Source organism: Melitaea cinxia, chromosome 17 (genome assembly GCF_905220565.1).
Source record: "Melitaea cinxia chromosome 17, ilMelCinx1.1, whole genome shotgun sequence".
In the NCBI taxonomy this organism is placed as follows: domain Eukaryota; kingdom Metazoa; phylum Arthropoda; class Insecta; order Lepidoptera; family Nymphalidae; genus Melitaea; species Melitaea cinxia.
In genome coordinates, this window is record NC_059410.1 from 2,664,859 (window position 1) to 2,691,266 (window position 26,408).

General features: G+C 40.2%; 1 protein-coding gene across 1 annotated transcript; it reads right to left on the reverse strand.

Annotated features, from left to right (window-relative positions):
• Positions 1-832: 832 nt before the first annotated feature.
• LOC123661796 (phospholipid-transporting ATPase ABCA3-like) lies at positions 833-26,185 on the reverse strand. Its single transcript, XM_045596736.1, has 23 exons — positions 25,965-26,185; positions 25,648-25,765; positions 24,842-24,996; positions 23,982-24,209; positions 18,987-19,125; positions 17,197-17,446; positions 15,752-15,807; positions 15,110-15,222; positions 14,288-14,516; positions 13,669-13,751; positions 12,897-13,101; positions 12,119-12,340; positions 10,583-10,705; positions 10,221-10,391; positions 9,847-9,944; positions 8,531-8,675; positions 7,563-7,724; positions 5,782-5,915; positions 4,890-5,037; positions 4,349-4,556; positions 3,140-3,288; positions 1,521-1,612; positions 833-1,072 (listed from the first exon to the last, which is right to left on the reverse strand). Exons 1-23 carry the CDS (start codon positions 26,028-26,030, stop codon positions 893-895), a joined length of 3,474 nt encoding a protein of 1,157 aa, XP_045452692.1. The 5' UTR covers positions 26,031-26,185; the 3' UTR covers positions 833-892.
• Between the last annotated feature and the right edge of the window lie 223 nt (positions 26,186-26,408).

Below are 26,408 nucleotides of genomic sequence, written 5' to 3' on the forward strand. Positions count from 1 at the left end.
TATTTTTTTCCTGGCATGACTACTGGGTGGCAGGTAGTGGCAGGTATAAGCAGGTATATTAATATATTAATAATCTTTCACCCGCACGTTTAATAAATAAGTCTTACATCAAAATAAGCACTTAGGCATAAGATACGTTTACAATCTAACTTAGTGCTTAGGAGTAGTACGGAGTATATGTGGTATAATTTAATACCTCTTACTTATAACTATCTTTTTAATAAGTTATTAAATAATTGTAAATTTATTTAAATTTTTTACTAAATATCACAACAGAAAACACAACACCATTTTTTATAAAACTAAACTTTGGTACAGAAATTGACTATATTGTGCAAAAACTTTATATAGTGTAAAGAGATTTCATCTCCATACTTTTTGCATAGAATTAATCACTTGGTATGTCGATTTTATTATTACATAATTATAATTGGATTTACCTATTTCGCTATGGAAAAAAAATCTCATAAGCCTTAGAAAAACATGGACAAATTCTCATAGATCTCATAGTCTGCACTAACTCGGTATATAAGCATTTGGTCTGCATTTGTCCATGTTTTTATGAATTTCATGAGATTTCTTCCATAGGGTTGTAGATATAATAAAAAGAAGTGTTTAATATATACATATATATAAGACTTAGAGAGCGGCTCTTAAACAATGCAGAATGGAATAACGTCTGTATTTGGTCTTATATTTGAATGAAGCAATTATATTTTTTGTAATTATGCTTTTTTACTTTTATTTTTTTCTATTCTTCCATTTTGTTTTTTTATTTATTAAATATTATGTAAGCTTTATGTACCTTGAAAAAATTTTAAATAAATAAAGGTTACATATCATACATATAACCTCATAGAATTTAATAAAAAAAGGTTAATACCAAATATATCTAAACAGGCAACGGTCCATCATTGTACATCTTACTCGTGACGGTCAGGAACACTTCCTCCAGAGTAGTTTCGGTCACGGAATAGTCTTCGATTATAGAAAATTGAATTTTGAGTTGTTCCAGCTCCGAGAATAGGTTGCTATATCTCATTGTGTAGTTAATGTAGAAGTGGAGCATCGTCTGAAATTATTGATATTTTATTTAGGATTTAGGTATGGTTTAGCCTTGCGTATGTGCTGGATTTTGAGTGTGTTCGATGTTCCTCCGTACTATTTACTTCAGTGTTAAGCAGTGACGTAGTGAGGTTAACTTGCGCCCGGGGCACAATACCTTTTTAGCTCACCATTCAAAAACAATACAATATGTCCAGCAATTTTTTATTTTGCGAACCATTTGGCACCCCTTTGTGATTAGCGCTCGGGGCTTGATGCCCCCCCTTGACTACGCCACTGGTGTTGGGGAAACAAAAACGCATACAAAACACAATTACAAACGCAGCCGGCATTAAACATAAACTAACTGTATGACCCAAACAATTCATTGTGTTGAGCGGATATTGAAGCACAACAGGCAGTGCTGCGTTAATGCGTCGTTAATTATCAAAAATATTCTTAGTAAACAAAATAACCTTTTGTTCCTGTCGTAATGTCCAATGGAGTCGCATTTTGAGAGTTTCTTTTAATCTTACAAGCATTTTGCTGTAATCGGTACTGTCAGCAACTGAAATCAAAAAGCGAGCTTTAGGAAGAATGTATGCAGTCGTATTTGTGTTATGTAATGTGATAAATTAATTTCAAACTAATGTGTTCTATTTTAATTTTATTACAATACTATATAAGATTAAAAATTCTATAGGATCAGAAATGAGAATATCTGCGAGAGAACGAAAGTAACCGATTCAGTAATTATAATCAAGTTGAAGTAGCAGTGGACTGGTCGCCTGTGTCGCAGGACCGATGGCCTTTGAAGTAGACGTATCCTGCGTATCCGTAAGACCCGCTGGAAAGACGATCTACCTAAGGTAAGCGGAGGCTGTATGAGGATTGCAGATAACCGGGATATTTGGCGCGAGTTCGGGAAAGCCTATGTCCAGCAGTGGATCGTGAAATAAAGCTAATTGACCAAGAAGTCGTTGAAAAGTCGTCGCACGAAAAAATATCCTAGAGGTATGGGGGTACTTTGAGAATTTAAACAGTCTTTCTACGGAATCAATTCATATAAGACCGCCAGAAATGTCTTGATTCATGAGCCCTTACTGTAATGGATTACCGCAGAGATTGAATGTAAGCGCGTCTGGCAAAGACGAGAATGGGATATGGAAGAATAGATTTAATCACAGTATTCAGACAACTTGCTAGATATTACCATGAGACAAGAGGTATAGTATTAAGGAGGTATGGCATCCAAGCTGCTACCGCCGGAAAACTACTTTTGAACGTCTGTCAGCTAATTGCTGTGAAAGAAAAGTATAAAGATGCATCGTCCAATACCTGGCCGAAGATTGTCCTCGACCCAAAAAAGCTCCAAAATTCGCTAAATCCATATATACAGTAGACTAGCAACAACGGTCACTTTTTTTTAATATCTAGTCCTATACAAGAAGGAAACAGTGGGAGAAACCTTTATTATTCCTAAGCTGATTCACCTTCAAATAGGAGTAAATAAAAAGAATAGACCGAAAAGAGACAAGATCTGCACTCATAAAATTGGTGACGGATTTTGCATCTCTACTAAGGAGATCGTTTGTAACGGATTCGGATGGGAAATCGTCAGTAAGGAAGGATGCACACGGAGATTTTGACAGTGGACTCAATTGCCCACACTAAGCATTTTTCACTTCAACGCGAAACATCCAACATGGGGTCGTAATTGTTTTTGACTGAAGGTATCATTTTAAAACTGTATTATAACTTTTTATAGGGCTAAATTTTGCAAAAATATTTTTAGCCCTACCTAAAATGGGCAAGGCAGAAATATCCTGCTCAAAATCCGGGGAAGTACCTCGATAAATAATACAGCTCTCAAGCAATTATGCGTTCTTGTGGTGAGTATGGTGATTGACCCCTGAGAGAAGGGGGTACTGGGGAGGAGGTTGGCATCGCGCTTACGATGCTTGTAGACATTTATACGCTAAGGTAGTCGCTTACCATCGGGTGAGCCCTATACTTGTTTGCCGACCTAGTTGTATATAAAAGAAGGTTTATTCTAATATGTTACGTGATTCTATAATAGCAACAAAGCACTCACTGTTCGTGGCTCCGAACGTGGCCAGTTTAAGCGTGACGGCGTGTCCGGCGGTGTGCGCGGCCCGCAGCGCCGCCGGGACGCCCAGCGCGCGCACCCTCCCGCCCACCATGATAGCGATCCGCCCGCACAGCGCCTCCATCTCGTCCATACTGCGGACACGTCGCACTCGTTACCGACACTCATACAGGTGTAGCACGTCACACACACACACACGGCCGGCTCGCCCAGCGCGCGCACCCTCCCGCCCACCATGATAGCGATCCGCCCGCACAGCGCCTCCATCTCGTCCATACTGCGGACACGTCGCACTCGTTACCGACACTCATACAGGTGTAGCACGTCACACACACACACACGGCCGGCTCGCCCAGCGCACGCACCCGCCCGCCCGCCATGATGGCGATCCGCCCGCACAGCGCCTCCATCTCGTCCATACTGCGGACACGTCGCACTCGTTACCGACACTCATACAGGTGTAGCACGTCACACACACACACACGGCCGACTCGCCCAGCGCACGCACCCGCCCGCCCGCCATGATGGCGATCCGCCCGCACAGCGCCTCCATCTCGTCCATACTGCGGACACGTCGCACTCGTTACCGACACTCATACAGGTGTAGCACGTCACACACACACACACGGCCGGCTCGCCCAGCGCACGCACCCGCCCGCCCGCCATGATGGCGATCCGCCCGCACAGCGCCTCCATCTCGTCCATACTGCGGACACGTCGCACTCGTTACCGACACTCATACAGGTGTAGCACGTCACACACACACACACGGCCGGCTCGCCCAGCGCACGCACCCGCCCGCCCGCCATGATGGCGATCCGCCCGCACAGCGCCTCCATCTCGTCCATACTGCGGACACGTCGCACTCGTTACCGACACTCATACAGGTGTAGCACGTCACACACACACACACGGCCGGCTCGCCCAGCGCACGCACCCGCCCGCCCGCCATGATGGCGATCCGCCCGCACAGCGCCTCCATCTCGTCCATGCTGTGGACCCAAGTCACACTTGTTATAGAACAAAAATCTGGCCCCACATCCTTGGCTTCTTGGGTTATACTTCCGCATAGTGCGAAACACACACGCACACACGTACGCACACGTACATATATTTAACACGCTCACATACAGGTCACAACTCACGTTCGTCCAGCAGCGTCACACACACACACACACACCCCCACACGTGTACCTGTGCGACGTGACCACCACGGCGCGCTGCGTCCTCGCCCGCAACAGCGCGGCCCACACCCTGCGGCGCGCGGCCACGCCCACCCCGGCGGTGGGCTCGTCCAGCAGCGTCACGGCCGCCCCGCGACTCAGCGCCACCGCCGCCGCCAGCTGCCGCTCACAGCCACCCGAGTAGTCTGACACGACGTTGTTCGCATACTTCTCGAGACCTGTTTACCGTTACATTTTTTTTTTCAAAATGACTATCGCGGTAACTCTCGTATAATCAAAAGTGTTTCATAATGGTTTCGTAATAACGCCAGTATATTATGAAAAAGCTGTTGTGGTGGCTTTAGCAGATAAGAGATAACGAAAAAGAGCATTTCCTTCTTTAAATATCTTAGTTTCAGTCATTTTTTCTTAACAAAAAACTTTACATACTTTAAGTATAAAAAGGAAGGTAAATATAAAAAAAACTTAACCAGTTAACATGGTCCTTCGAGCCGGATCTAAATTTATATTAAATAAGAATCCTTACTAAAATATTGTTAATCACTACTCACCAATGACTTTGATCATAGCTTTGGCTTCTTTTATGACATCTGATTGTTCAAGACCTCTCAACGTTAAAACTAACTCCAAACTTTCGTAACCCGTGAGAAACCTGTCGAGACCAGAGGACTGAGGGCAGTATGCGAGCGACCGCAGATACTATTGAAAATAATTAAACAATGTAAGAATTAAAAATGCTAATAGGAAATAATAATATACATATCTTTATTGAAAATAAAATTTTGAACTGTTGTTTATGTACAAGTTTACTCAGCAATAGTGGATTATCTCTGAAAGATATCTCTTCCAGTCTAAGAGAGCACTAATATAAATAATTGTGTTTGCAGGCAAACGAAGAAAAACCTACTTCAATTATATCGACAAGTAATACAACGTAGGTAGACAAAAAAATTGTCAAGTAAATATGCATTATCAAAGATTACTCAAAAAGTTGTAAACAGATCTTGATGAAATTTAAATGTGATCATATGATAAACATCGGCTTTCGATTAAATTAAAAATCATCAAAATCGGTACACCCACTAAAAAGTTATACTGATTTTGAGGGTTTCCCTCGATTTCTTTGGGATCCCATCATCAGATACTGGTTTCCTTATAATGGTACCAAACTAGGGATATCTCCTTTCCAACAAAAAAAAAAAAAAAGAATTATCAAAATCGGTTCATAAACGACGGAGTTATCCCCGAACATACATAAAAAAAAAACATATATAAGGTCGAATTGAGTAACCTCCTCCTTTTTTTTGAAGTCGTTTAAAAAGTAGGCTAAAAACTTAGTAAAAACTTAGGGGAACATTAGTTCCCCAATAATAAAAAAATCTTTTTTCTATTAAAATTGAATTTGACATTGTACATATATTGTGAGTGCCAAAATTTTCTTACGTTAGTTGATAATCCTGTCTTAAAGTGTCCATTAGCGTACAGGGACCCACGTGTGGGGACCTCGATGCCCGTCATCATCTTGAACATGCTCGACTTTCCCGCACCGTTGACGCCCACAAGACCGAAACATTCTCCTACACCAATAATCATACAATTTAAGTTATATCAGGAATCTTCTTTTATACGAATAGGGCCGCAAACATTAGCGTGCGGCTCAACTGATGGCAAGCTGTACCTGGAGTGGCAAAAAAAGCGATTACTGTAGCCTACAGACACCTGCAGCACCTAGTGGTATGCAGTTGTCGTATCTTATAGACGCCTGCAACACCAGAAGCATAACACGCGAACCGAACCTACCTCGAAGCTCTGGTTATCTCACTCACCACAGGAACACAACACTGTTTCAGAGCAGCATTATGTAGCTGCGACCTTCTGTAAGGTTCAGGTGCTACCCTAGACGGATTACTCCAGTATTTGAGCAGGATATTTCCTGCTATGTCCAACCTCAATGGAAAATACCTATTGTCTATTTGCGTTCAGGAAATAGTGACTAATGGCTGTCACTTAGTCACGCCACTTAAACAATTAAATCATATTAAGTTAGAACGACGTGTTCATATAGACCAGTTGAAGTAAATCCTTCGTACAGGCGTTCTAATTTAATAAGTCACAGCACGTGATTCATTGAGGTCAATGTGACATTTTCAACTTGTGAACATTAATTCGGGTTTGTGTTCTTTGTCTTATAACAAGCAAAAGTAAAGTTTGGTACTTTAACATAATTTATCAGTTTTAGTAATCATTTAACAACACTTATTTGCACATATTCATTTAAATTCAATTATTTTATCTTATCTTTAAGGGCATTATCATTACATAGTATAAGACAAAGGCGCTTCCCGCTGTCTGTATGCTTACATCTTTAAAACCACGCAACGGATTTCGATTCGGTTTTCTTTAGTAAATAGAGTGATTCTAGAGGAAGGTTTTTTTGTATAATACATGCATAATATAGTAGAGGGACACTGATAGTTTTGCGTGCCGTGCGAAGCCGCGGTGGGTCGCTAGTACAGTGATAAAACCGCATTTCAAAAATGTTGTTATCTTTATCAATAAAATTGTACTTAAGGTTATATTTGTTTTTTAATAAACACTCAACAAAGGTTCACCTTGTATTTCGTCTGACAATTAATTTCGCTGTGAAAAGTGTTTTTTTTTTTAATAATTAGTTAAAGATGTCCCAACTACAATAAAAACATTTTTACTTCTTTCGTAAATTATAACACGACAAATATATATATATAATTATACTAGCTGACCCGGCGAACTTCGTATCGCCTAACAGTCGATTCTTTAATTTTATTAATTTTTTTTTTTGAATTTTTCTCTCCGTAAGAACCATCCTCGTACTTCAAGGGATATTTTAAAAAAAGAATTAGCGAAATCGGTCCAACCGTTCTCGAGTTTTGCGCTTAGCAACACATTCAGCGACTCATTTTTATATTATAGATTATTATTAAATACTACTAGTATTATTAATATTTTTTCACTTTTTCTAATTATACAATATAAAAACCCAAAAATCATTAGCGGTGTGCTTGTCTCTCTGGTTATGAGTTTTTGACAAAGTATGATCCACAAAGCTAGTAGCGCCATCTAGTTAAAATATATGAATGATAAGTGTTAAAATTCTAAGCAATAATGTTAAGACGACTTTGTACTATTTACAATACTTAAAGTTATAAATATTTGTAATATTAATTATTTCAAAGAAATCTCACCTTTTTTAACCGAAAAGCTGACCCCTTTAACGGGATTGCAAGGGCTGTAGAAGATGCGCCAATATTTCTTGTGGAGATTGTTAACTAACATCGCATCTTGGATTTGATTCTTAGCTGTAAATAAATTATTATTAGAAATAACGCGAAAACTCCAGCAGCCGCCTTAACAGAGGAACCATTGCTAGCTATTTCGGGGGTTGCATCCCTCGTTTTGACCTATCAACATCGGGCGTTATACAAGGGTGTCACCTCAAACACCGGGTATTTGGATGAAACTTAATTCCAAAGTTTGTCCCTTGGGGCGGAATTTTTGTGAAAAACTGACCACTTACACTGGGTTTTCAAACAAACCAAAAATGTTAAAATTTTACTTAAATATTGTTTAAAAACAAATTATCTGAACGAGAAAAAGCCCTGACAGAAGTCTGCACCGAAGGAGAGGAAAGGAACTCTGGAGATAATTACCTAGATCTTTCCATAAATAATTTATCAGCAACGTGGTACAAGTTGAGGCTTACTAAAGGTCTACTAGGTATATTTGACAGTACATCGGTTTTATGTGTATATTCATTTTACAACTTGATTGGATTGATCAGCCTGTAAAATTCCGCTGTTGGAAAACTGTTGGAGCCTTCACCGTTGGAGCAATCCAACGCAGGTTGGCGGATATTCTCTATTAGGCGTAACAATCGCTATCAAGTGTCTATGATAACAACCGGGACCAACTACTTAACGTGCTCTCCGAAACGTGGTGAAGATACCCACAAGGACTGACCAGACCAGAAACAAATACTGGTACAAATACAAATATCCCCCAAGAGGAATACCCCAAAGAGGAATCGAAACTCCGACCGTCGGTGTCTAGTTGCTCATGCGCACCACTCCGCGAGAGCGGTTGTCTACATTCTTAGTTTTTTGTCACTACAAGCATTTAAAGATAAGGGACGCCATAATGTCACAATACTTACGCAGCTTGATAGTCTTCTCGACGTATTGTCTTTCGACGTGAACTGCCTCATCCGAATTAGTTAACGGCGAGGTTCTATACTTCAGGTTCAGAATTCGGTCACACATTGTGTTGAATACGCCGTACTGAGCTAGAATCACTATAGCCTGGAAAGACACACACATATATATATATATATATATATATATATATATATATATATATATATATATATATATATATATATATATATTTACACTTCAAAGTTGTCCAACAAGCGTACCGTACGCTTGATTGTAAGCGGATATTGTAGATGCAGAACATAGACGCAAGCAACACCTAGAATATTGCAAGCGCATTGCCCACACTACTACCCCTGACCCTCGGAAGGAGCTCTGGTCACCTCACTCACCACAGGAACACAACACGAGCAGTATTAAGCTGTGATCTACTGTAAGGTTGTAGTTCTGCATCCAAACTTTGAGCAAGATATTTCCTGCTTTACACTTGTAACGTTATACGTACATTATTTGTGCTGCTAAATTAAAATATGCTTAAATTTAATATTTTAAATACGTGAAATGATTTTTCTTTAAAAAAAAAACATTAGTTTATTATAATTAAATGAAATGAAAATCTACAGTAATTTATGATACACTATAATAATAAATTCATCAACCGGCATTTATATATTCGCGCGGGCTATATAAAATTCTAAATACGATAAGAAGAAGAAGAAGAAGAAGAAGAAGAAGAAGAAGAAGAAGAAGAAGAAGAAGAAGAAGAAGAAGAAGAAGAAGAAGAAGAAGAAGAAGAAGAAGAAGAAGAAGAAGAAGAAGAAGAAGAAGAAGAAGAAGAAGAAGAAGAAGAAGAAGAAGAAGAAGAAGAAGAAGAAGAAGAAGAAGAAGAAGAAGAAGAAGAAGAAGAAGAAGAAGAAATCTTTTGATCAAGATTATATTAAAAACCTATATGAGACGCAGGCAAAGAGACTGATTGAAATTGTAAAAAATAAAAGAGGACTCATTACTAAAATAAAAATTAAAAACTTTCATAAATTCTTTTTATTTTCCTTTAGTTTTGTCGTTCGAGCGACTCGATCTGACGTAGAACCTATAAGGAAACAATATCTGTCTCTTTCTAACGTTAACATGAATGCCTTGAATAACCGTCTTCCATTGTAGTATCAAAAAGATAAAAAAAATATTTTTATTAAGAGTTATTATAACAAATGTGTATTATGCTAAAGTTTTGTCGCGGAGTGTATATATCGATAGGCCGGAAATTTAACAAAATAATTATAATATTCAAGATAGAATATAATTATATCAAGCGAGTCACCATGAAAACAAGGGCTTGCGCCATCATCGCCAGCATGTACCCTCCAGGAGCTTCGCCTTCAAAGCAAAAGTAGCATTGAAGTTTCTCGTGTGTGTGTCCTGAAAACAAATTTATTAATTGAAGGATTACTCAAGTAACCTATTGTTGACACACTCAAGTGAGTGAGAGAGGGATGGAGGCTGGGATGTCTGGTCTGATATTATGTACGCGCAGACACATGACTTTCTCGTTCTTAAGAAGTAAGCTCCAGTCACCAATGATAACAGATTACATCTTGACATGGGGCGGGAACCGAGCCCACAACCCCAGCAGAAAGCACGATAGATGCAAAACACAACACTGAGCTAGTTAGGTAATAGTATAGACACACTTACTAGCGTTATAAGCGGCGATGTCAACGCATCGTTTGGCTGCGTTTGTGAGTGAATATGGAGGGACCCCGTAGCTCAGTAATAACAGGAAGTAGTCGATAAATTCGTAAACCTTCAATCCTGTCCGCTGTATATTATAGCCTCTCAGTACCTCCACGAAAGGCATCACCAGCACTGAGTAAGAACATAAGTAACATTAAAATCAAACAATGTGTCAATTTACATTAAATTTGGTTTAACGATGCGTGTGTTTGTGTGTTTGTTTGTGTGTATATGTGTGTGTGTATGCGTGCGTGTGTGTATGTGTGTGTGTATGTGTGTGTGTATGTGTCTGTGTGAAAATTAGAAGCAACTACACAACTTACCGAAGAAAAATGTAATAGAGACAAGTACAACGCACGAGACACGTTCCTTAAACATGAAGCTGACGATGTAGGCCAAAGCGAGGAATGAAATTATTCCTAGCATGAAGACTACCGAAAAAGCGACTGAAATGCAACAGATTAACCAGTTATTACTTATTATTGTACACAAACAAATTGCTTAAAGGTAGTAAGTAGTAAGAACACAAGATGTAATACGATAAGTTTTTTAATGTGCCCAGATAGCATAAGTGAGGTAGTAGCTTTATTGAGGTAGGGCACAGCAGAAAATATCTTGTTAAAAATTTAGAACAGCTCCACAGGGGAGTACCTCAATCTTACAAAGATATCTAAATAAGTGTGTTCCTGGAATGAGTAAAGTAATAAGTCCCCCTGCACCAGCAGTGTCACAGCCCATAGAAGCACTAGTACGTAGCCCGATAGCATGTGCACGTTCATAGTGCAATAACTTTCCTTCTTTCGTAAACGTTTTAGAAATGAGAGCAGAATAGTCTCACCGAGGAAGTCAGTTTGGTCAATTGTGCGGGTCCCAGCAGTGCGCATGCATACGTCGATAACTTTCAATGGTTCTTTTCAGAACTTTCTAGAAACCTAGAGCAGTAGTGCTAGTCTCACCGAGGAAGTCGGGTCGGTCGATGGTGTGGTCCCGCTCGAAGGCGACGCAGATGACGATGATGGACAGCGCGAGTGCGTATATAAGCGCGAGAACGTTCTAGAAACCTAGAGCAGTAGTGCTAGTCTCACCGAGGAAGTCGGGTCGGTCGATGGTGTGGTCCCGCTCGAAGGCGACGCAGATGACGATGATGGACAGCGCGAGTGCGTATATAAGCGCGAGAACGTTCTACAAACCTAGAGCAGTAGTGCTAGTCTCACCGAGGAAGTCGGGTCGGTCGATGGTGTGGTCCCGCTCGAAGGCGACGCAGATGACGATGATGGACAGCGCGAGTGCGTATATAAGCGCGAGAACGTTCTAGAAACCTAGAGCAGTAGTGCTAGTCTCACCGAGGAAGTCGGGTCGGTCGATGGTGTGGTCCCGCTCGAAGGCGACGCAGATGACGATGATGGACAGCGCGAGTGCGTATATAAGCGCGAGAACGTTCTAGAAACCTAGAGCAGTAGTGCTAGTCTCACCGAGGAAGTCGGGTCGGTCGATGGTGTGGTCCCGCTCGAAGGCCACGCAGATGACGATGATGGACAGCGCGAGTGCGTATATAAGCGCGAGAACGTTCTAGAAACCTAGAGCAGTAGTGCTAGTCTCACCGAGGAAGTCGGGTCGGTCGATGGTGTGGTCCCGCTCGAAGGCGACGCAGATGACGATGATGGACAGCGCGAGTGCGTATATAAGCGCGAGAACGTTCTAGAAACCTAGAGCAGTAGTGCTAGTCTCACCGAGGAAGTCGGGTCGGTCGATGGTGTGGTCCCGCTCGAAGGCCACGCAGATGACGATGATGGACAGCGCGAGTGCGTATATAAGCGCGAGAACGTTCTAGAAACCTAGAGCAGTAGTGCTAGTCTCACCGAGGAAGTCGGGTCGGTCGATGGTGTGGTCCCGCTCGAAGGCGACGCAGATGACGACGGCGGGCAGCACGAGCACGAGCGCGTATATAAGCGCGTGCGTCAGTAGTGTCGCGGCCCAGTGCAGCGCGGGCGCGCAGCCCGACAGCACGTGTGTGTGGCGCGTGCCACTCGCGCGCTCCGCGCACGGCAGCGACACCGCGCTCACCACCGTCGTCAGCGTCACTGATGATTATGATGCTATATTGAAATTCGTGTCAATACTATCAAATAAATCATATGTTTAGATGGCAATGACCAGACTACCCGCATTACGAGTACATCTCAGTAAGAGATCGTTCATCAGATCCCTACCAGGAGTCATATTTCTTTAAAAGAGTTAGGTACGGGCAGTCACTGGCTTTTGCAGTCTCACTTTCAACGTTGTTGAAAATGACTAACTCGCTTTGATAAAAACTTAAATCATCAACTATTCATTGTTATATAAGAATTTTAACTCAAGATATAAAAACTAACAGACTAGCGTCGCTCACCCTTGCAGTTCTATTTAACGGCATGTTTTTTTACAAATTAAGAATAAAAAAAAACAGAGTGTGCTTTTGACCAAACGAATGAAGTAAAACCTAGAAAACGTAACTCTTTCTAATTCACTAACTTATATCTCCCTCTCAACTTCCGTTCGCCTCGCCCGATCACACTTTTCGTAACACTCGTCACGTATTTACCAGCTTACTCGCCAAGTCAAGCGTGCGTAAAGAAATTACACTTTAAAAAAACTCACCGAATACTACCATAACAGCCCATATAGCACCATGCATGAAATTTTTATATACTTTAAACTCGTAAGCTTTGGGTCTATTAATCGGATAGTTATACGTAGTGACGGTCTGTCCATCTGCGTACGGCAGCAAACGAGTTGCAATCATGTTGGTCAGTAAGTTCAGTGCCACGGGCGGTGTATAACGCTCTGCTGTTGAGAATAGCACCTGAAATTAATAAAATGAAACAAATAGGCTTTAAAAGAACTTTTGAATTGTCATTTTACAAATGAAAATTATATTTGTTTTAATTAATTATGTTTAAGTGAAGTTACCACCGAGAGAGACTTCTTAAGATTCCATGGATTCACCGTACTGGTGTGCCCGGTCCATCGTGTGGCAGGAGGAGAAACTCAGAGCAGTGCCCAGGACTTGCGACCTAGGTGTAGGTTTAAAGAGGGTTTAAAGAGGCCCCTTTGAGATGCGCATCAACGCTCACCTTCACTGCTCGAGTTTCCCGCCCTGCCTAGCCAAATTTGGTAGGAACCTGTTAGTGCAGCCTTAGATACTCGTTCTAAAATAGAACTTACTGCATTTCTCGACAGGCCAAGGTCTTTCAGAATGTATATTCTGCAGCGAAGAATAGGCAAGAAACTCCATAGTTACTAATATAAAATAAGGAACAGTTTAGTAAGTTTTCGTTCGAAGATTGTATGAACGCATTTTGTCAAAAAAAATAAAATAAAATAAATCAGATATTATTTACTTGGGGACCTAATTTGATAAGTATCTTACCGTAGCATCAGTTTCATTAAGCTGGACCCCAACTAAGTACTTATTGTATTCCAATATATTTTTGTCAGTAGCGCGGAGCAGAGCTGTAATAAAAAAAATATTTACACATTTTCAAGTTTTTTGACTTTTATATTATTATAAATATTCTTATGCAATAAATATATATGGTAATGGTATGGTATGGTAATATATATAGTATACGTTATATGAGTTACCATTTCATAATTTCGTATTCAATCAAAATCAAAATCAAAAATAGCTTTATTCAAATAGGCTCTAAGAGCACTTTCGAATCGTCATTTTACAAATCTAAACTTTAAATTAAATTATTATTTTTGTAAAAGTGAAGCTACCACCGCACATCTAAGACATATACACAATCTAAGACAAGTTGAGATTTATAGAGTTAATCCGAAAAAAAAAACATCTAATCAAAAACAAAATCTTTTTCAAACTGCAGACTGAATCAGCCTATAATTGTTTTGCTGTGCAAATGCCTCCTCTATATAGGAAAGGATAAAATAAATACATAAGGCACCACCACGCTGATTTATTGGATAATTCACATTCAAGGAGTAACAATCGCTATCAGACCTTTCAACATAGTCATTTTACTTACCAGCAGTAACATTTGGTGCCAATTCGAAGTCAACCTTCGGATATTTGTTTTCGATGATCTTCAAATTGACTCCGCTTACATTAATGCTATACAACACTCTGGGGTCGGCCATTTTGTTATAGAGATCCAAATTTAAAGATACATTCAGAACCTTAAGGTCGTTGCTACGTCCATTCAGACAGGTCATTATGGTTAAGCCGTAAATAATCATTAAAGGTATTATAACTTTCTGAAAAAAAAAGAATTGTGTACATTTATGCAAGTGAAACTTTAGTGAATAAAAACATTTATATTAATATTATCAAAACACAAATAGCGCGGAACACTTGCGACATGCGACACGCGATAGATGAATGAAATTTTTTGGAGCGATAGATTAAAAGTTTGACCTTAATAAAATATTGAGTTTATAGTACAATATTTAAAAAAAGAAACACGCATGAGACTATTAAGGTGTAATCCAACATAAAACATTAGCTACATATAATTCAGCTGAAATTATTTAAAGGTGATGGGAGTTGTTTTACCGCCTCATTCAAACAGGGTGAAAAGTAGTTCGTTATTTCTATGAGATTATATTAAATTATTAAATAAATAATCGACTTTTTCTGTGTCACTCTCGGTGTCAGGGTTCCGGTAATACACACTCATTTACAAAATGATTTTTTTACTGGAATTCCGTTGAATGTCAAGCGAAAAAAATAAAAATAAAAATTACATCATGAAGCATACAAAAAGTCGAGGATTATAACACTATTGATATTTTCTATTCTATCTTTCTGTCTTTAGAAAAAGTCTACACTAAATTAATTTCAAACTTACTACAATTAGGAAAAGCGACATCTTTGAGCGGTAGTACTTCAACTGTCTCTTGAAGAGCACGGCCAGTTGGCGCAGGTAGAGTCGCGGTCCGGTCACAGTTTTGAAGACTGGTTCTATAAAACATTTTTAATTTTAGCTTTTTTTCTACACTTCAAAGGTGGCAAACAGGCGTACGGTACCGCCTTGAGGTAAGCGGATACCGTAAGTATTGAATTCCTGCGATGGCAGGAGCATGGCAATTGCATTCCCTATTGCCGACCCTCCTCAGAAGAACTGGCTACCTCAATCACCACAGGAACATAACACTCTTGAGAGCAGTATTACTTAGCTGTGACTTTTTGTAAGGTTAAGGCACTTGCTGGGCTGTTAAAAATTTTGCCAAATGTGCCTTTTCTCTATCACATTTTTACATCATACAAAATATTGGCTTTCTATATCAAATAATTACTATGAACTCTTAACACTTATAAAAATGTACTACCTGCGTTTCCCCTGTCAATGTCATTTAATAATTCCGAAGAATAGTTAAGAATACGTAGCCAAATGTGCCTTTTCTCTATCACATTTTTACATCATACAAAATATTGGCTTTCTATATCAAATAATTACTATGAACTCTTAACACTTATAAAAATGTACTACCTGCGTTTCCCCTGTCAATGTCATTTAATAATTCCGCTGCATCTTCAGTGCACAATCTGAAAAAAATTAACAAATTAAAAATATAAGCTGTTCGACTGCTAACTACGGTCCTGCAAATGGAGGGTCCTCTAGATGTAACAAATTACCTTCCACGTGAAAGAAATTCCTATTACTTTTTTTAAAATTTAATTTTGTCTTCATCATTCATCATCATTCCAGCCTATTGCAGTCCACTGCTGGACATAGGCCTCCACAAGTTTGCGCCAAAAATGCGTAAACTCATGTGTGTTGCCCATAGTCACCACGCTGGGCAGGCGGGTTGGTGACCGCAGGGCTGGCTTTGTCGCACCTAAGACGCTGCTGCCCGTCTTCGGCCTGTGTGTTTCAAAGCCAGCGGTTAGATGGTTATCCCGCCACCGGTCGGCTTCTTAAGTTCCAAGGTGGTAGTGGAACCTTGTTATCCCTTAGTCGCCTCTTACGACACCCACGGGAAGAGAGGGGGTGGCTATATTTTTTGGTGCCATAGCCACACAGCAATTTTGTCTTATAGGTAATATACGAACTACTCTGGTAAGATAGTTCTGCATGAAACGTCCTTTTATCGTAAATTATAGTGCTTACGCGTTCAAGTCGAACACCTAATCGATAAAGATTTTTATTTTTAACCGACTTCAAAAAAAGGAGGAGGTTACTCAATTCGACCAATCGATTCAATCTGACGGTGGAATTCCAGAGAAATCGAGGGAAACCCTCAAAAATCTGCATAATTTTTTACTGGGTGTACCGATTTTGATGATTTTTACTTTAATCGAAAGCCGATATTGATCATATGGTCACATTTAAATTTCATCAAGATCTGTTTAGAACTTTTGGAGTAATCTTTGCTAGTACGTATTTACTTGACTATTTTTTCGTCTACCTACGTTGTATTACTTGTCGATGTAATTGAAGTCGGTTTTTTTTTAGTTTGCCTGCACACACAATTATATTTTATTCTGTTCTTGGTTCTGTATGATGGTACAATTGACTTTCGATAATTTGTTTTTTCCCTGGTCCCTTTAACAAAACTTAATTGGTTTTCCCTACCAATATTATGTTGTAGTTTGAAGTATTTATCGTACGATCATCAGACCTATACATTGCTTACATAAATGAGGTATGAGAGAATTCGAAATTAGAATTTCTGTCTTTCATTAAACATTGTCAATGATTTCAAAAAAAAAAAAAAAAAAAACAAAATACGCATCACCGGAAGCGACTCTTTTCACATATTAGGCTGGTTTTTTCAGTTGCTTTTAAAGTTGTTTTCAAAAGGTGTTTTAACAAATTAAACAGCTAATGGACTAGTACGTATGTGTGTGGGTAAATTAATCCGTACAAATCACTAAATTTCAGAAACATCACTAATAACTGAAACAGTAATATCTAGTTGTTGCTAAACTTACTTTAAAAATACATCTTCTAGCGTTGAGGCGCCTATTCCGATACAATCGATGCCAAGTTCTGATTTTTTTAACTTCAGGAAGTTGAAAAGTTCAGGAAACTTAGCACTGTTCTTAGATGGAAGGTTGTATGAGATGAAGTTGAGAGAAGTCTCATTGACTGTGGCTTCCGGTATTTTCGAGTTGATGGCAGCGGTGATGGCTGATTCGTCTGGTAGTCCGATTGTGGTGAAAGAGAGTCGGTAACCGGTTCCTACAAGAATAATAGGAAATAACTACTTACGAGCTAGAAAACAATACTTATCACTTCAGCCCATCGAAGTCGACTGCTGAACAACTGAGGTAGAGCACAGCAGGAATTTCTTGCTCAAAATATGGAGCAGCCCGACTGGGGTAGTACCTCGACCTTACAGAAGATCACAGCAAAATAATACGGTTTTCAAGCAGTATTGTGTTCCTGTTGGTGAGTAAGGTGACCAGAGCTCCTGGGGGGGGTGGATTGGGGATTGGGTCAGCAGCGCGCTTGCGATGCTTCTGGTGTTGTAGGCGTCTATAAGCTACGGTAATCGCTTACCATCAGGTGAGCCGTACGCTTGTTTGCCGACCTAGTGACATAAAAAAAAAACATAAACATCCCCAAGATCGCACTAAAAATGGCACGAACTCATGTGTTTTGACTATAGCCACCACGCTGGGCAGGCAGGTTGGTGACCGCAGATCTGGCTTTGTTGCACCGAAGACACTGTTGCCCGTCTTCGGCTTGTGTATTTGAAAACTAGCTTGGATGGTTATCTCGCAATCTGTCGGCTTTTTAAGTTCCAAGGTGGTAGTGGAACTGTGTTATCCCTTAGTAACGTCTTACGACACCCACGGGAAGAGAGGGAGTGGCTATATTCTTTACTGCCGTAGCCACAGAAACAAACGTAGGTGCTGTACACTTGCTCAATACGTAGACTCGTGGTCGGTCTTACCATACCATACACACACTCCTACAATACAGTACAGTACCGTACCGTACCGTACCGTACACTCACCGAGCGCGCGCTTGAGGTGCATGGTGGTCGCGTGGCAGCGCAGGCGGCCGGCGTGCTCCTACAGTACAGTACCGTACCGTACCGTACCGTACCGTACACTCACCGAGCGCGCGCTTGAGGTGCATGGTGGTCGCGTGGCAGCGCAGGCGGCCGGCGTGCTCCTACAGTACCGTACCGTACCGTACCGTACCGTATCGTACCGTACCGTACACTCACCGAGCGCGCGCTTGAGGTGCATGGTGGTCGCGTGGCAGCGCAGGCGGCCGGCGTGCTCCTACAGTACCGTACCGTACCGTACCGTACCGTACCGTACACTCACCGAGCGCGCGCTTGAGGTGCATGGTGGTCGCGTGGCAGCGCAGGCGGCCGGCGTGCTCCTACAGTACAGTACAGTACCGTACCGTACCGTACCGTACCGTACCGTCACCGTACACTCACCGAGCGCGCGCTTGAGGTGCATGGTGGTCGCGTGGCAGCGCAGGCGGCCGGCGTGCTCCTACAGTTCCGTTCCGTACCGTACCGTACCGTCACCGTACACTCACCGAGCGCGCGCTTGAGGTGCATGGTGGTCGCGTGGCAGCGCAGGCGGCCGGCGTGCTCCTACAGTACCGTACCGTACCGTACCGTACCGTACCATACCGTACCGTACCGTCACCGTACACTCACCGAGCGCGCGCTTGAGGTGCATGGTGGTCGCGTGGCAGCGCAGGCGGCCGGCGTGCTCCTACAGTACCGTACCGTACCGTACCGTACACTCACCGAGCGCGCGCTTGAGGTGCATGGTGGTCGCGTGGCAGCGCAGGCGGCCGGCGTGCAGTGCTGCTACGCGGTCTCCGAGCGCTTCCGCCTCCTCCATGAAGTGCGTGCTCAGTAGCACTGTGCGAGAGCCGCGGAGCGACTGCGAGATTTAGACATGTGCTATAGTGCTTAAAGTGGTGGAAGAGCATAGGGGAGGGTAATTTGCATGTGTCATATATCACGTTTCGCATAAAATTCAAAGCTTTTTTGTTTACTACGTCTCAATATGATTGACTTTGCTTGCTACGGCATAAAGCCATCAAAACATAAGCTATATTTGTATTATTGTGTCTGTTGTAAAGTTGTCACTATATTCTTTGGAATGTATATTCCACAAGGGTGGTCTTTCTTGTTTTATTTTATTTTATTTTCAAATTTAGAAAACTTACAGCTATATTACAAATATAAAAAAAAAAACAATGATTAAGTTACGGCCAATTACAAGTTTTCACAAATAGTAATAATGGATATATGGAATAAAATTAATTTAGTATAAGATCGAAAACAATAATTATGCAAACAACTCTATACAACGGCCAAGAACACACCACTTTTGAAATAAATAGACTACCTTTGATATGCGAAAAAATCGATACACAGCCATCTTTTGAGTCTTGTCACACTCGTGCCAAAAATCACAATCATCAATATCGACCCTCCGGCACTCTGCATTGAACAAACGACACGTTCTGATTATAAATGAATTCTGCCTATAGATACTACGGGTAGCAGGAGTGTAAAGAAGATCATGTTTTCGTAATGGAGCTGATGGTACGCGCAGTCCAATTTTGTTCATCAGCTCGGCTACATCCGTCGACCCGTTTGCAATTTTAAATAAAAAGGAAACAACCGCTATTATTAACTACGTTTGAAATGTGTGCATCAAACAAGAGCTTTGAGTCGAATGTGGTAACATTCCAACCAAGATCTCCGATAGCGTTAACTCTAGTTATTACGATACCAGATAATGTGTATCGGCAAATTATTGGTTTAGGCTTGCGTGTAAAAGTACAAACATAGCATTTTGAGATGTTCAAGTCCAGTTTGTTCTTTGTACAGTAAATTCGGAACCGATCCAGATCGCCCTGCAGGTCAATAGTATCCTCATATGAACATATTTTACGAAGTATTTTAATATCGTCTGCATAAAAAAGTATTTTTGACGTACGAAAACAGGATATGAAATCGTTTATAAATAGATTTAATAACAGAGGTCTTAGCAAGGACCCCTGTGGAATTCCTGACGGGATACACAAAGATATTTTGATTCCAATTTGTTACTTTCATAAGGTTATTGACGTGTATTTGAAAAGCTATTTATATATAAAATTTAATAATTAAATCTAATTTTTGCTGTTTTTTTTACGTGTATTTTTATTTCATATTTACTGTTTGATTATTGCATGTTGTGATTACCTTTAAAAAGAAATACAATTAAACTTCTTTAATCAGTTGTGTAAAATAATTCTTTTGTTTTTATTGTTGTAATTTCTGTTTGTGATCCTAATAAATAAATAAATAAATAAATAAGACCTCGTCGACGAGTAACGGTTAAGAACGACAACTTGACTTCTGTTCTCAACATATGATGAAAACCATCTATGGAGATTACCGCATATATCGAAACACTTGCTGTAATCTGTGTATACAACGTCTAGCTGGAATCGTTGTGACATGTGTTCCGATATAAAATCGCTGCAAACTATAAAATTTAATGGGGTGGAGCGACCACCAAGAAAGCCGTGTTGATGCTCACCAAAGTTAAGTCTAATAGCCGAATAGAGTTGCCTGTAAATAAATTTTTTTGAGTATTTTAGCGAATACACATAACTTGGAGATACGAGTAGGTCTATAGTTCTCCACCTCATCTCTTGGACCTATTTTGTGTATTGGAGTTATATATGCCGACTTCCAAATCGCAAGTACTTCTCCCTCAATGAGAGACCGTTCAAAAAGGATCGTAATAGGAACAGTTAGAGATTTAAAACATTTAAATATGAAGATTGGTGGAATATTGTCGGGTCTTGCAAATTTATTCAGGTCAACCTGTTTTAATAACTTAAACACTTCAGCTTCTTGTATTTCTATCGAGCCTACACCTGAGTTATTCCCATAATAATTATGAGTCAGCTGGGACTTTTGTAAACCAGCGGTCACGTTAGTATCTTGAGGATCGGTGTGTTGAAAGTTGGAATAGAAATATTCCGAGAACATATTGCATATGTCTTCCCCATTTTCAGATGACTGTCCCTTATATTTTAGTACAGAGGGATAAGAATGTGACTGATTTTTATATTTAATATATCGCCAAAAAGCTCGTGGTTTCCTAGAAATATCAGACTCAATTTTTGACATATATTCGTCAAACATACTTTTCTCTAATTCCCTGACACGCTGTCGCAGTGTAATGAATGAAAGTTGATCAGATAAGTTGCCATATTTTTTAATTTTTTTTTGTGATTTAGCTCTTTCTTTAAGAATCTTGATTAACGGTTTATTATACCAAGGGGATATCTACAAACTGCTACAGCAGACCTGGTTGGGACGTAGGTGTTCTTCAGTTTATTAATAATATTGTTACGAACACACAAAGAAACTAGCGCCATCTAGCGGCAAACATTGAAACCACAAAGACAGAGACCGCATGAAACTCTACTCAATACTAGATGGAATCCCACAGAAGTGGGATTTGGAGATGTCATCGACTACGAGAGAAGACTTCAAGGAGGCCGTCAGGGCACGAGCACAACGAGCAGCGGAGGCCACACCCACCGTGGGCCAAGCCCCGCCCACTGACCCCGTCTATCGTGCCCCGCCCACTGACCACGCCCCCAGGCCTCGCCTACTCGGACACAGGCCCCGCCTACTCGGACCTGAGTCCCGCTTACTCGGACTCAGAACCCTCTACTCGGACTCAGGCCCCGCCTACTCAAGCTCAGGCCCCACCCACTTTGTCTCAAGCCCCGCCCACTGGATCCGCCCACCTTACCACGCCCACCAGCGACAGCGTAGCTTCTACAGACCCTCAAGTGGCTCTTCAATTAAGAAGTTTAATTAAATTAATGGAGCTGCAAAGGGCTGAAATTCGTTGTGCTTTGCAAGAATCACAAGAGCAAACAAGTTTTAAATTGCAAGAATTACTAGAGCAAACGAGTTTCAAATTGCAAGAATCACAAGAGCAACAAAAGGCTGAAATTCGTGGTGCTTTGCAAGAATTACAAGAGCAACAAAAAGAGCTCCAAGAAAAAAACGCTTTGGGCTATAAAAGATGTTAGCGACGCGGTGAATAAGCTTCGAAAAGATGTCGACGTAGTGGAAGATCGAGTTACCGGGTTAGGATTGGATGTTGAAAATGTGAAAACCGGCCTCACTGAACAACAGAAGAAAGTAGTGCGCCTTGAAACCACGGGCCTTGAAGTCGCGATGTCTAGTGGAAGTACCGGAGTGGCGCAAGGACCAAGAGTGAAAATGCCTCCATACGACGGCACTACTCCGTGGCACGCTTATCGTCAACAATTCCAGACTGTTGCTACTGCCAACGGATGGACGGAAGAGCAATGCCTGACCGCACTCACTGTTGCGCTTGCGTAGAAAAACACCACGGCGTCGCCGAACGATTTACAACGCAACTCAGTGTCCCAGTCATAGGTATTAATTTCTTTTCCAATAGCAGTGTAGTTAGTCTTATGATAGATATACTTCATACTGGAACAAATGGAAAGCTTTTGTAGTTGCAAAAAAATAACCGATAAGGATATGGCTCTATGGTGTACATCTTCGGGAACCAAAGGATCGCTGCAGTGATCTACTTCAACTTCACTGTTAGACAGCACCAAGTCTAATATACTACCGCTGCCATTGAGATGAGTATATTGTGACAAATTGCAAACCCTGAATGAATCTAACACGTTAATCTGACTTGCACCTTGTATGTTAGTAGGTAATAAGGTATTTTGATCCCCCGGCAGCCACACTATATTCGGCTGATCAAAATCTCCTAAAATTAAAAATTTGTCCGCGGGGTGTCTGAGGACAATGTCCATTACATTATTAGAAAAATTTATTTATTTATTTATTTAATTTTGAGGAGAAACAACAGCTAAAATACTTTCACAAATACAAAATTTACATAGAGACATAAAGCCAATAATAGTTCCCCACATATAGAAACAGAAGATTAATTAAGATTTAAATTAACAAATTGTTCCCTCAGAGAATTGCCTAAATTTTGAGAACAAATATATTCGACACCTTTGTGTATTTTGTAGGATATCCTGGGTTTTTTCTGATATAATGTTAAGGTCACCCATATATCCTCGGCAGACCAATCACACCTGTGTATTGCAACCAGTTCCCGACGCACAGCGCTTAAAACTACCCCTCCCATTGTTTGATTAGTACTTAAGTAATTCCGATCACGTCTCCATACTGAATATCTATCGTCGAACAACTCACTGTCGCACATACCCTCTAAGCCAGGTCTCCGTCAAACAAACAATATCAAAGTTGTTAATGCACACATTTCTAAAGAAAACAGATGTTTTAGTCCGTAATCTCCACACATTCTGATAATAAACGCTAAGAGGTGCCATCATAACACATTGTAAATAGCGTTTGAATGTGCTGTGATTATCAAATGTTCCACGTTTATGTTCGTGTCGTTTGGAGATGGAGATAGATAAAAAAATATATTTTGATTTTATAATTTTTTGCGAAATGTTATTTTTCTTGGAAACATTGTATAAGAGGAATACTTGCAAAGTTGAAAGGTAAGCCGAGTATGAAATTTTTAACTTAGAGGCTCGAAAGAATTTGCTGTCATTTGTTCAATGTTTTCAGTGCCACACATGTTCACACAAACATTTCAAGTTTTGTTTTCTTTATTTTTTGTTAAAATTAAACCGGTATAATTGTGCTATGTTAGTTATGTATATCATCAGAGATGTGTGTACTTACGAGCAGAAGATCCCACAGCTTTCTCCTGGTCTCCACGTCCAGACCGGAAGTGGGTTCATCGAGCACCAGTACTTTGGCGTCTCCGGCCAGTGCGCAGGCCAGTTGTAGTGTGCGCTTCATACCACCCGACAGTTGGCTGGTCTGGCAGGATGCTTTATCAGCTAATCCAACTAGTTTGAGAAGATCTTGTGACGATTTCTTAGCTTCTTCATAGCCAACGCCTTTTAACTGATGAAATGCAAAGACATATTGTAGACGAATAACATACCTTATTTAAGTAATAGAAACTAAAATAACCCATACCAGAAATGATTTTTCTAAAACAGATGAGGTTTATTATATTAAAAATTATTAAATACACAATGCAAATCATAATGAGATTACTACCCTTCGCAATGTTGTACTGACTTTTTATTCAGCTTTAAAAATACGTGAAGTACCGACGGTACAGTACTTTAAGTGGTTTTAGTATAAATGGTAGATCAGTTTTGTATACTAAAAACAGAATGGGACCTAAGATCGACCCCTGTAAAACGTCTATCGGAAATGATAATTCAGTAAACTGTTCCGTATGTATTATTAAGTTGAAGATATATGATAAATCTTTTTAAAATTCTGTGACTACCAGTGGAGAACTATTGGTAGCTTTTTATTTCTATATAATTTTGTACATTGTATTTCTCAGCTGTTGTTCCTCCCAAAATAAATAAATAAATATAAAACGTTGAAAAGACGTTTTTCGAGAACACTAGTAAGAATAAGGATTTCCCTAATATAAGTATAATAAAATGATCGGCGCGAATCTAGTAAGCTGTAAATGTTTATGTGTAGGCGATTATTCTATTTAATAAGCTACTTACCAGAGTGAAGAACATGACGTGTTCCATAACAGACAAATACGGGAAGAACAAGTTGTGTTGAGGACAGAGACCAATGATCCTTTGCAATTTGTCTTTTTGAGTGACGGTGTCCAAACCTTCCACGAGCACTTTACCTTCTGTTGGTTTTAAATTACCTACAAATATCGAAGAAAATCTCATACACTAAAATTTTTAACCATATCAGTGCAGGAATTCATAGCAAGAAAGAAGTTTTAACCATTTCGTGTTTTGTTTGCGTGTATGTCTTTGCATAACATAAAACCACCAACCATCCAACCACCAAAAATTTTTATGACAATATTTTTTTCACGGAATACAAATCATGCAAAATTTGATATCTTTTAGAAAGTACGAGCGAATCGACATAAAGTACATTGATGTTCTTAAATAATTATTCATCATTCATTATCATCATTACAGCCTATACAGTCCACTGCTGGACATAGGCCTCCACAAGTTCACGCCAAAAATAACGTGAACTCGTGTGTTTTGCCCATAGTCACCACGCTGGGCAGGCGGGTTGGTGACCGCAGTACTGGATTTGTCGCACCGAAGACGCTGCTGCCCGTCTTCGGCCTGTGTATTTCAAAGCCAGCAGTTGGATGGTTATCCCGCCATCGGTCGGCTTCTTAAGTTCCAAGGTGGTTGTGGAACCTTGTTATCCCTTAGTCGCCTCTTACGACATCCACGGGAAGAGAGAGGGTGGCTAAATTCTTTAGTGCCGTAGCCACACAGCACTAATAATTATTAATAATATATAAATATATTACGAAATGACTGCTCACCCATTATAATAGACATTAGAGTTGTTTTCCCCGCGCCGTTGTGTCCGAGTAGAACGGTTATTTCTCCTTGGTATACATTAAAACTGACTTCAGCGAGAGCAAGTTCTTTTCCATAATTCTATAAAAGAAAAATTGTATGCTTTAATTCATTGTCATTAATATCAACTTAAACTCGATCAATAAGACAAGTATGGAATATTTTTATTTTTGGAACTTTTTCGTACGCGTTTCAGCATTGTCTTTATTAATTTTTTAGTTCAAACCATGAGTAAAATGATGGCTAAAAACGTTATACACGAAAAAATCCGATCGCTTACTTTAGACACATTCAGTATCTTAATTCCAGGTTTCAAATCTCTAGGTGCCGCCTCGAAGTAGTCCATGTTGTACCTTATATCATCGAATTCGAGCAACTCTTCGTGGCCTTCTGGTGTCTTCTTCTTTAGTCCCCAATATTCTCTCTGGAAAATGTGTTATCAATACATGCTTTCTATAACTTTACCTTCATTTCAAATGCAAACGCAAAGTTTCACGAGAAACAAACAATACAAATAAAATCATTAAACATTGCTCTAATTTCATTCTTATGGAATTCTTTGTTCATGTAAGTTTCATAAAACTTTTTAATCATCAATTAACAAATTTGAAGCTGTTGTACATTTTGTTGATTGTATTTTAAAAACTGTGAATTAGCAATTTTCGCCATATAGCTAACCTGGAATAAGAAGTTCCATGGCATTCCTTGCCCGTGCGGACCAGGC